The following is a 12,055-nucleotide window of genomic DNA, read 5'->3' as shown; positions in this document are numbered from 1 at the left end:
GTGAGATAGGTACTATTATATAGATGAGTAACATATCTGAAATAATACAGCTAGTAAGAGAGAGGGAATAGTTTGAAAGTCAGTCATATTCCTGAGCCTACACTTTTGACCGTTATTCTGTACTTCCCCCTTATGCCATGCAGTATAGGAACTCTAAAGTTAGAGGCTGACATGTTGGCAGTTATTACATATTTTAGTTTTGTTTTATTCATAGGGCACATGTATGAAATCTGTTTCTTGCTGAGTTCAATAAGGTGAAACCTTCCCTGACTTATGCAGGACAACCTGCTTTTCTCATTTTTTTCTTCTCTTGCATATCCTTTTTCATGGAAACCAGACTAAATTAAAAGTTGTCTTAACATTTGTATTGGTATTTTAATTTAAGGATATCTCTTAAAACTTAGAAAGACTTGACCTTTAAAAATATAAAATCTTATTGCTCTTGTGTTTAATTTTACCAGTTATTTTGTCTCCGGTATGAATCTAGACTACAGTTTCTTATGTTTGTTATGTAGAAGATAAAGATTAAAATGTCATTTAATACATTTACTGATTTTTATATAGGATCACTATTACTGAAGCAAAAGTTTTATTGCTACTATTTTCATTTTTAGTTTTTTGTGTATATGTATTTAAACAGGTTGTTGACATTTTAGCCATCACCACTAATAATCATTGTTAGAGTTCCTTTAGCTAGAAAACTGAGACATGAACTTCAAAAGGAGACAGTCCTCCCTGAGTTTTTCAGCGTAGGTTCAGAATTACCTCTTTATCCACTGATGCTCTTGGAATTCCAGGGATATAAGTTGGTGGATAGGATCTGTAAAATTACTCTCTTCATATGTTATCAACCCCGTAAGTAATAACAACTGATGTTTTTCAAAGGTCAGACTTCATCCTTCTAAACAGCTATAAGCATGAAAACAAAGTCTCTTGAGATATTTCAAAGTACATATACTTTACATTGGAAGGCCCTTCCCAGTCTGCTTATTCTACATTATATAAAAGTCTAAAAAGTCATAGACTTGTGTTTTGTTTTTTCAAGTTCAGTAGTTCAGGTTGAAGCAACCAGTTTGAAAGTAACAGCCTGTGAACTGTGACTGACTGGAGGAGAGGTGGGAAAAAGTAATAAAAATAAGTAAAAATCCAGCATTTGGGGATTTACTCTTTTAGTCAATCCTGAGGACATTACTGACTCAATGATCAAGAAAAATATATTTAGTATACACTAATTAGAAAGACTGAGACATAAAAATGCATTGGAGGGAATTCGCTGGAGGTCCAGTGGTTAGGACTTGGTGCTTCCACTGGTGGGGCCCGGGCTTGATCCCTGCTCGGGGAACTAAAATCCCACAAGCCGTGAAAAAACAAACAAACAAACAAAATGCATTAGAATTTCATGAGATATACTTACTAGAATATTTAATATTTTCATGTTTAAAATTTATATTCTAATGAGTGAAAAATGTGTCATATTACATAACAGGGACATTTGAATTAAATGAGTAATACATGTAATACACAAGTAATAAACTTAGCATAATAGCACCTGGCTCTATAGATGTTAGCTACTATTATTTTTGTTATCAACATCTCTTCCTCTAGTTGGAGTCAATTTACTGTCACCTAAAGTAAAACTTAGTCTCTGCCTGTACACTTCTTTTAATTTATTAAGTAAGTATTCTGTTATTATTGTCTGGCTTTTGTGTGTTAACTTTATTCATCTGCATGGTCATAGAAAACTAGAGATAGGTTTATTTTGTTCTGTTTGTTGCCATGGAAAACAAAGGATGCACCAGTTGATACTATACAGCTGGAAATAGCAAATGTCAATAGGCTAGAGAACTATAATTCATTAGTAGTCTTTTTTTTTAAGGTATAATTTACACACCATAAAATGCACCCCTTTAGTGTGTACATTTCATTGTTGGTTAGTATATTTACAAGGCCTTATACTTTTAAGGGAACAGTTTTTCCTAAGTATTCTAATTATATTTCTTTTCTTAGCTGCAAGTCTTTACTTTTGCCCATGTGGTTACTACTTTCTGTACTCTTCTTGTCTTCTCTGAAATTCCTTTTGACTGAGGTCTAATGTCATATCTCTTTTGGGAAGGCTTTCTTGATTCCTTATACATTTAGTCTCCTGCTCTGTTCTCCTGCAGCCCTTTTTTTATCCCTTTGTTATATTGCCTATCACATTTATATTGTGATTATCTCTTTTAGTTATTTGTCTTCCCCTTCAGACCATTTATCTCTCAAGCACAGAGACTGTTCTTGTTTTTCTGCTGTCTTCAGGAGCTAGAACAATGCCTGTTATGGTATGCTTTTCAGTACATATTTATTGAATGATAATAACGACAGATAGTCCTGGCTGTCCCTGAGCCTTCAGCATGTACTAAGAGTTTGATATACTATATTCAGTGGTGAATATTAAAATAATGTGCTTTTTGTTGCTGGGAATCATACCATTTTAGTATTGGAAGGGACCAATTTTCCCACACTCAACACGCGCACATTCACATATGTACACAAAGCAAATTGAAATCCATAGAAGTTTAACAACTTAGTGGTGAAGCTGGAACTGAAAACCCATGTTACCTCATCTTGTCCTGTACCATTTTATTTTCTCTTACACCCTGATGATTTATAATGAAGAGTCATTCGTTTCCTAAAGTTTAGGGTGAAGACCTTGAAAATGTTAATTTAATTCATAATATTATCTTTCTATGTTTAACCATAAGTAAGGGACTCGTTGCCAATCAGAATACTGGAAAAGAAGTTGTAAATTGGTTGAAACAGTGACAGCATTTTCCTATTTTATAGACCTCCGTGAGTGAAAGCCTTCAGAGAGAAGCTGCTAAGAAGCAAGCAATGAAACAGGTAAGGTGGAAGGGTGAATTAAATGCATCTGGTGAAGTAAGTAGTTCAGCTCACATTTTAAAGTATCAGTTTTGGTGTCTAGGTACCTGAGACTAAAAAGAGTAAGGGTGTATAAGGAAAAATTTTATCTTGACACTTGTTTTCTGAAAATGTATAAGATGTTTCTTGATTTACATAGATTTCAGATTTCTTGTATAAATTTTAAAGGAGCAAAACACAGGGAAGAATTAGCTCCTTATTGCTGTGTTGTAGATTAAACCCATTTCTGCTTTCAGATGACTTAGTCTGACGATGGATTACATGGTTTAATAATTCCTGCTAATGAGCTTACTTGCTAAAAAAAAAAACAAAAGATCAACCAAAATGATTTTTTTTTAATAAATTTGTTTATTTATTTAGTTAGTTATTTTTTGGCTGCGTTGGGTCTTTGTGTACGGGCTTTCTCTGGTTGTGGCAAGCGGGGGCTACTCTTCGTTGTGGTGCGCAGGCTTCTCATTGTGGTGGCTTCTCGTTGTGGAGCACGGGCTCTAGGCATGTGGGCTTCAGTAGTTGTGGCACGTGGGCTCAGTAGTTATGACTTGTGGGCTCTAGAGCGCAGGCTCAGTAGCTGTGGCACACAGGCTTAGTTGCTCCACGGCATGTGGGATCTTCCCTGGCCAGGGCTCGAACCCATGTCCCCTGCCTTGGCAGGCAGATTCTCAACCACTGCGCCACCAGGGAAGCCCCAACCAGAATGATTTTACAGTTTTATAATTATTTCAAACTCATCTAGCAAGGAAGGGGAATATCAGGTGATTTTCGGTAGACTTGCTAGCACCTTATATTTATGTATACTGTATAGTATTTCCAAGTACTTTTATACATACATTATCTTTTTAAAATTCTCACAAACCTGCCCATGGTCCTGATAAGGAAGTTTGAAACTTCAAAAGGATGTTACCCCTCATGATCACGCAGCTCATTACAGAGCTAGTCCTGGAGGTTTAGTAATTTTTCTCCTACTGTACCAGTGTATTTTAGTTTTAGCTGCAGTAGAAAATAATGAAATTAAACAATGGCAAAGTACCTTTCTTTTCAATTTTAATTCCTTTTCCGCCACATTTTCTTTAATTTTTGGCACCTGTTTTTCCCTTGTGTATCTAGAATCCTGCATAAGGATAAATTTGTTAAGCACTTTCTATGAGCCAGACATTATGGCAACTCCTTTCTAAGAGTTATCTTTAATTCTTACAGCAGTCCTATTTTAGGATAATTGCTCTTATAATCTCTATTTTGTAGTTGAGGAAATGAAGGCAAAAAAGATTTATGTGACTTTGATGAGATCTCATAGTTAGTAAATGGTCAAGTTGTGTTCAAACCCAGGCAGTGAAATTGCAGAGCCCAAGCTTTTAGCCACTGTGTTTTACTGCCTCCTTGGGGAATGGGCACAGAATTATGTTTTTAGTTACTTTAAGATAATATCTTAGTGTCATATGAGATATAACATGTAACTTAGCAGCCTCAAAATGATTTAATATACACATAACATTAAAAACTTTGATTCTTTAGCATAAGTGTTGGAGTGCTTTGAATTAGAATTTTAGAGCTCAGAATTTTAGAGAGACCATCAAGTTCAGTTTCTTCACTATATGGATGAGAGAATTAGTTCTAGAGAGTCTGGTGACTTCTCCAAGTCATGTAGGTTTCTTGTTTTCTAGTGTTCTTTTCACATTTTTTGCTGCCTTTTTTTTCTTTTAATTAATTAATTAATTTGATTGACCCGGCTCCTTAGTTGCAACATGCACGTGGGATCTAGCTCCCTGACCAGGGATCGAACCAGGGCCACCCCCTGCACTGGGAGCGTGGAGTCCCAACCACTGTGCCACCAGGGAAGTCCCTGTGTTGCCTTTTCTTATTCACTTAAAGCATAAGTCCCAAATCTAATTTTATTCTTAACTCTGGCTTGTTCAAATCCACTTTTTCTGATAGTGGGACTTTTTCATAATTTGCCTGGAAATTGGGGATGCTGCTACAGCTCTTCTACCTCTCACCTGCCTACTGCTGCTATACTACCTTTCACCTTATTTTCCCCACTAGAATGATTCAACTCTTGTCTTCTGCTTTAATCTCAAACTAACTTTTATCATGAAGAATACCACCTTGATTGCATTTACTAAATCTAAGAGAAAATACTCTTAGAAATGGGGTACTTTATCTGTTAGACCTTTCTTCTTTTCTTTTCTTTCCTTTTTTTAATTTTTTTTTATTTTTTATTTATTTATTTTTGGCTGCGTTGGGTCTCCGCTGCTGTGCACAGGCTTTCTCCAGCTGCGGCGAACGAGGGCACCCCCCACCGCAATGCGCAGGCCTCTCACTGCAGTAGCCTCTCCCGTCGTGGAGCACAGGCTCCGGGCGCGTGGGCCTCAGTAGCCGTGGCACACCTCAGTAGCAGTTGTGGCGCACAGGCTCAGTAGTTGTGGCGCATGGGCTTAGTTGCTCCGCGGCATGTGGGATCCTCCTGGACCAGGGCTCAAACCCATGTCCCCTGCATCAGCAGGCGGACTCCCAACCACTGTGCCACCAGGGAAGTCCTTCTTTTCTTTTCTCTTTTTTTTTTTTCTTTTGTTTTCTTTTCTCCCCTTCCCTTCTCTCCTCTCTACTCCTCTCCCATCAGTTTTTTTATCTGGCCATCAGGTGCACAGAACTGATGTTGTCAATGTTATTATCTTTTTCCCTATTTCACTGGAAAAACTTTTAATATGTCATCATTAAAATAATATTTCCTGTAAGTCTTTGGTAGATATCTGTTTTCAAGCTAAGGAAGTTCTTTTCTGGTCTTGGTTTGAGGTTTTGTTTGTTGTTGTGTTTTATTTTTTGAAAGTCATGAGTGAACTATATTCATACCAGTAAAGATCAATTTAACTTTAGAAAATCAGTAATGATCACTTCACGTAAATGATATAAACACAACATAGGTATAGAGTATTCTTTTTATGTTCCATTGCATTTGGTTTACTAAAATTTCATTAAGGATATTTGTTTTAAGTGTTAAGGAGTTTTTTTTTTTTTAATCATCGGTGAGATTGGCCTGTGATTTTCCTTTTCTTCCACTGTAATTATCCAGATTGAAAAAGATATAAAAGTCTGACAGTCCCAAGATTTAGTGAGATAAGTTTGTTTCTACTTCATTACTTTCTGTCTGACAAATTAGTGTTTTCTACATTCTGCTTTCTTTGGGTTTATTTTGTTATTTTTCTTACTTTTGAAATGAGTGCATAGCTGTTTTCAAAAGCCCTTTCTCTTTTCTAATGTGTTTAAAGCTATACATTTTCCTCTAAGCACTGGTATAGCTGTGCTTATCTCACAAATTTTTGGTAAGTAGTACTTCTTATTCAGTTCAAAATATTTTCTAATTTCTGTTATGATTTCTTCTTTGATCTGTGGGTTATTTAGAACTTAATTTTTAAACATATAGGGGTTTTTTGTTTCCTTTTTGTTATTGATTTTTAACATGATTTCTTTGTGTTCCAGGATGATGCATTGTATTGTTTCATGTCTTTAAAAAATGTGTTGAGATTAACTGTGTGGTCCAGTAGTTTTGAATAAATATTCCTTTGATGCTTGAAAAAATATTCTAAATGGTTTTTTTTGGCCAGTTGTGTGAATCCATATATACTCATACTAATTTTTTTGGTCTCTTAATTACTGAGAGGCATATGTTAAAATCCCCTATTATAGTTTTGGACTTGTCTGTTTTTCCTTAGATTTCTGTTCAGTTTTTACTTTATATATTTTGGGACTTAGGTTAATTAACAGTACCCTATATCTACACACATGCCCTCTTGCCGCTCTCCAAATATACAAAAAAGCAAGTTATCAATTTAAAACAATTTAGTGTCCTGTTTCCCTTGCTTTTTGTTGGTGTGATGGTTATGATTTCTTGGATTCCATGTTTTCCTCGTCTGAGTTTTCCAGGTTGGTTTTGGGGAAGGAGTAGCAGTGCTAATTATTATTAATTAGGCAGGAGAATGTAGGCAGGAGAATCATTGTTGCTCTGAGGTTAAAGTCAATGTTGAAATGTTTAAAAAAATAATTATTTTTTAATATCTTAAGCAATATTCCAGAAAAGAAGTTTTTAATTTGGCATGTACATCATTCCAGTCTAATTGTTGACATGTAAAAACCTGAGAATATCAGGTCAGTTCTTTGAATAATTTATACTATCACCCTATCACTTAAAAGGATCACTTTTATGTTCCACATTGCATTAGGCAATGTACCAATTAAAGAAGAAGTTAAAATGTGTACTCTCTGTACCTCAGGAACTTACAAGTTGGGACAAGAGGCCAAGATTTGTGAAATAATTAGAAAGTAATAACATCAGGAGTATTCTTAGGAACTGTATATTGCAGTACAGAATGTGCCATCAGACTTCAAAAGAAAGACCTCATTGCAGGTAAAAGCCCTCAGAGGTGGCCTCGTTTAAGAGGTAGGGGGGGTGAGCTGGCCTGAAACTCTAGATAAGATTTTGATGGCTTGAAAGCAGGAGGAGGAACATTAAAGTATTTCCCCAGAGAGGACCTACAAACAGCCAGAAAACAATTAGCAAGATGGCAATAAGTACATACATATCAATAATTACTTTAAAGGTAAATGGACCAAATTCTCCAATCAAAAGATGTAGAATGGCTGAATGGGTAAAAAAACAAGACTCATCTATATACTGTATACAAGAGACTTACCTCAGATGTAGGGACACACACAGACTGAAAGTGAAGGGATGGAAAAAGATATTTCATGCAAATGGAAACTAAAAGAAAGGTGGGGATAGTAATATCAGACAAAATATACTTTAAAACAGAGACTTTAATAAAAGACAAAGATGGGCATTACATAATGATATAGGGATCAGTCCAACAAAAGATATAACACTTGTAAATTTTTGTGCACCCAACATAGGAGCACCTAAATATATAAAGCAAACATTAACAGACCTAAAGGGAGAAATTGACAGCAATACAATAATAGCAGGGGACTTTAGTACCCCACTTATATCAATGGGTAGATCATCCAGACAGAAAATCAATAAGGAAACATTGGCCTTAAATGACACATTAGACTGGATGGACTTAATAGATAGGTACAGAATATTCCATCCAAAAGCAACAGAATACACATTCTTCCCAAGTGCTCATGGACCATTCTCTAGGATAGAACATATGCTAGGCCACAACACAAGTCTTAATCAATTTAAAAAGATTGAAATCATATCAAGCATCATTCCAACCACAGTGGTATGAAACTAGAAATTACAAGGAGAAAACTGGAAAAAAATCACAAATATGTGGAGATTAAACAACATGCTACTGAGCAACCAATAGGGCAATGAAGATATCAGAGGAGAAATAAAAAATACCTTGAGACAAAAGACAGTGGAAATACAGCATACCAAAATCTGTGGGATACAGCAAAAACAGTTCTAAGACGGGTGTTTAAAGCAATACAGGCCTGCCTCAAGAAACAAAAATCTGAAATCTAAAAGAACTAGAAAAGAACAAATGAAGCCCAAAGTTAGCGGAAGGAAGGCAATAGTAAAAATTAGAGCAGAAATAAGCACTGAGGGACTTTCCTGGTGGTGCAGTGGTTAAGAATCCACCTGCCAATGCAGGGGACACAGGTTCGAGCCCTGGTCCAGGAAGATCCCACATGCTGCGGAGCAACTGAGCCCGTGCGCCACAACTACTGACCCTGCGCTCTAGAGCCCGTGAGCCACAACTACTGAAGCCCGCGTGCCTAGAGCCCATGCTCCGCAACAAGAGAAGCCACCGCAATGAGAAGCCCACGCACCGCAATGAAGAGTAGCCCCCGCTCACCGCAACTAGAGAAAGCCTACGTGCAGCAATGAAGACCCAACACAGCCAAAAATAAATAAATAAATAAATAATAAAAATTTATTAAAAAAAAAAAAGAAGTAGGCACTAAAAAGACAATAGAAAAGATCAGTGAACTGAAGAGCTGGTTCTTTGAAGAGATAAAATTGACAGACCTTTAGTTAGGCTCACTAAGAAAAAGGACTCAAATAAATAAAATCAGAAATGAAAGAGGAGAAATTACAACTGATACCAAAGAAATACAGAGGATCGTAAGAGAAAATGAATAATTATATGCCAACAAATTGGACAACCTAGAAGAAATGGATAAATTCCTAGAAACATACAATCTTCCAAGACTGAATCATGGGAAAATAGAAAATCTGAATAGACTGATTACTAGTAAGGAGTTCAACCAGTAATCAACTCCCAACAAACAAAAGTCCAGGACCAGGCTTCACTGGTGAATTCTACCAAATATTAAAGAAGATTTAATACCAGTCCTTCTCAGACTCTTCTAGAAAACAGAAGAGGGGGGCCTTGTACAGTGGCAGTATCACAGCCAATGAGGTTTATCCGAGGTGTGATTATTGCTAATTGAAAACTTTTCCCCATACCTTTCCATGACGACTTGAAATATTGTCGGCACTGGCAATTTTTGACAGTCTCTGCAGAGACTGCATAATAAAATTTTTAAAAAAAGAAAGAGGAGGGAACTCTTCCAAACTTATTTTATGGAGCAGCATTATTCTGATACCAAAACCAGTCAAGGACCGCACAAGAAAAGAAAATTATGGACCAATATCCCTGATAAACATAGATGCAAAAATCCTCAACAGAATATTAGCAAACTAAATTCAATAATACATTAAAAGGAGCATATGTCATAATCAAGTGGGATTTATTCCAAGGATATCAGGATAGTTTAACACCCACAAATCAATGTAATACACCACATTAATAAAATGAAGGACAGAAATCAATGATTATCTCAATAGATGCAGAAAAAGCATTTGTTGAAATACAACATTACATTTATGATGAAAACTCTCAACAAAGTGGATATGCATGGAGCATACCTCAACATAGTAAAGTCCATATATGACAAGCCAACCACTAGCATCATACTTAATGGTGAAAAGCTGAAACCTTTTCCCTTAAAATCAGGAAGAAGACAAGGATGCCCACTCTTGCCACTTCTATTCAACATAGTATTGGAAGTCCTAGCCACAGCAGTTAGGCAAGAAAAAGAAATAAAAGTCATCCAAATTGGAAAGGAAGAAGTAAAACTATTAATATTTGCAAATGACATGATTTTATATATGGAAAACTATAAAGACTTTGCCAAAAAAAACTGTTAGAATTAATAAATGAGTTCAGTAAAGTTGCAGGATACAAAATTAATATACAGAAATCTGTTGTTTTTATATACTATCAATGAACTATCAAAAATAAAAATTATGAAAACAATCTCATTTACAGTTGCATCAAAGAGAATAAAATTCTAGGAATAAATTTAGCCAAGGAAGTGAAAGACCTGTACATGGCAAACCATAAAACATTGATGAAAGAAATTGAAGAAGACAAAAATAAATGGAAAGATTCCATGCTCATGAATTGGAAGACTTAATTTTGATTAAATGTTCATATTTCCCAAAGCAGTGTACAGATTTAGTGCATTCCCTTTCAAAATTCCAAGGGCATTTTTCATAGAAATGGAACAATCCATCCTAAAATTTGTGTGGAACTATGAAGATTTCGACTAGCCAAAGCAATCTGGAGAAAGAACAGCAAAACAAGAGGTGTCACACTCCCTGATTTCAAACTATATTGCAAAGCTGTAGTAATCAAAGCAATATGGTATTGGCATAAAAACAGACACATAGGGCTTCCTTGGCGGCGCAGTGGTTGAGAATCTGCCTGCCAATGCAGGGGACACGGGTTCGAGCCCTGGTCTGGGAAGATCCCACATGCCGCGGAGCAACTGGGCCACAACTACTGAGCCTGCGCGTCTGGAGCTTGTGCTCCGCAACAAGAGAGGCCGCGATGGTGAGAGGCCCGCGCACCGCGATGAAGAGTGGCCCCCGCTTGCCGCAACTGGAGAAAGCCCTTGCACAGAAACGAAGACCCAACACAGCCAAAAATAAATAAATAAATAAATAATTTAAAAAAAAAAAAAAAAAAACAGACACATAGGTCATGGGACAGAATAGAGAGCCCATAAATAAACCCATGCATATGTAGTCAATCAATTTATGATAAAGGAGGGAAGAATGTACAATGGGGAAAAGACAGTCTCTTCAACACATAGTATTGGGAACACTGCACAGCCACATGTGACAGAATGAAACTGGACCACTAGTGTACAGCATGCACAAAAATTAACTCAAAATTGATTAAAGACTTGAATGTAAGACCTGAAACCATAAAACTTCCAGAAGAAAACATAGGTGGTAAGTTTCTTGACATCATTCTTGGTGATATTTTTTTGATCTGACTCCAAAGGCAACGAGCACAAAAGCAAAAATAAAAAAATGGAACTACATCAAACTAAAAAGCTCTGCACAGTGAAGGAAACCATCAACAAAATAAAAAGGCATCCTACTGAACATGAGAAGATGCTTGCAAGTCATATATCTGATAAAGGGTTGATATCCAAAATACATAAAGAACTCATACAGCTCAAAAACAAAAAACAATCCAATTAAAAATGGGCAGATACATGTATAGCTGATAAACTTTGCTGTATAGCAGAAACTAACGCAATGTAAATCAACTATACTCCAATAAAAATTAATTTAAGAAAAAAAATTGGGCAGAGGATCTAAGTAGACATTTTTCCAGAGAAGACTACAGATGGCCAACAAGCACTTGAAAAGATGTTCAACAGCACTAATCATCAGGGAAATAATAATCAAAACCACAATGAGATATCACATCACACCTGTCAGAATGACTTACCAAAAAGACAACATATAACAGGTGTTGGCAAAGATGTGGAGAAAAGGGAACCCTCATGCACTGTTGGTGGGAATGTAAATTGGTACAGCCAGTTTGGAAGATGGTGTCGAGGGTCCTCAAAAATTAAAAATAGAGCTACCATATGATCCAGCAATTCCACCTCTGTGTATTTATCCAAAGAAAATGAAAATATTAATTCAAAAAGATACATGCACCCCTGTGTTCATTGCACCATTATTTATAATGGTCAGGATATGGTAACAACCTAAGTAAGGGTCCATTGACGGGTGAACGGATAAAGTATTCCATGCCACACAAATGGAATATTACTCGGCCATTAAAAAAAAAAGAAATCTTGCCATTTG

General features: G+C 36.3%; 1 protein-coding gene and 1 non-coding gene across 5 annotated transcripts in view; both read left to right on the top strand.

The window, feature by feature from the left end:
- NSRP1 (nuclear speckle splicing regulatory protein 1) overlaps positions 1-12,055 on the top strand; it is a 59,199-nt gene that overhangs the window by 39,446 nt on the left and 7,698 nt on the right. For all 4 annotated transcript variants that reach the window (XM_028166960.2, XM_057536524.1, XM_007183840.3 and 1 more), the window contains one exon: positions 2,824-2,880. In XM_028166960.2, the coding sequence (XP_028022761.2) occupies positions 2,872-2,880 (9 nt within the window). In that variant the 5' untranslated portion in view covers positions 2,824-2,871. The remainder of the gene's footprint in view (positions 1-2,823; positions 2,881-12,055) is intronic.
- On the top strand, positions 9,266-9,406 carry LOC114238129 (U4 spliceosomal RNA). The gene has a single exon (XR_003623546.1). It is a non-coding gene; the product is annotated as a U4 spliceosomal RNA (small nuclear RNA).

This window comes from Balaenoptera acutorostrata, chromosome 20 (genome assembly GCF_949987535.1).
Source record: "Balaenoptera acutorostrata chromosome 20, mBalAcu1.1, whole genome shotgun sequence".
Taxonomy (NCBI): Eukaryota; Metazoa; Chordata; class Mammalia; order Artiodactyla; family Balaenopteridae; genus Balaenoptera; species Balaenoptera acutorostrata.
Note: the sequence above shows the minus strand (reverse complement) of the source record. Positions and strands in the feature narration are given on the sequence as shown.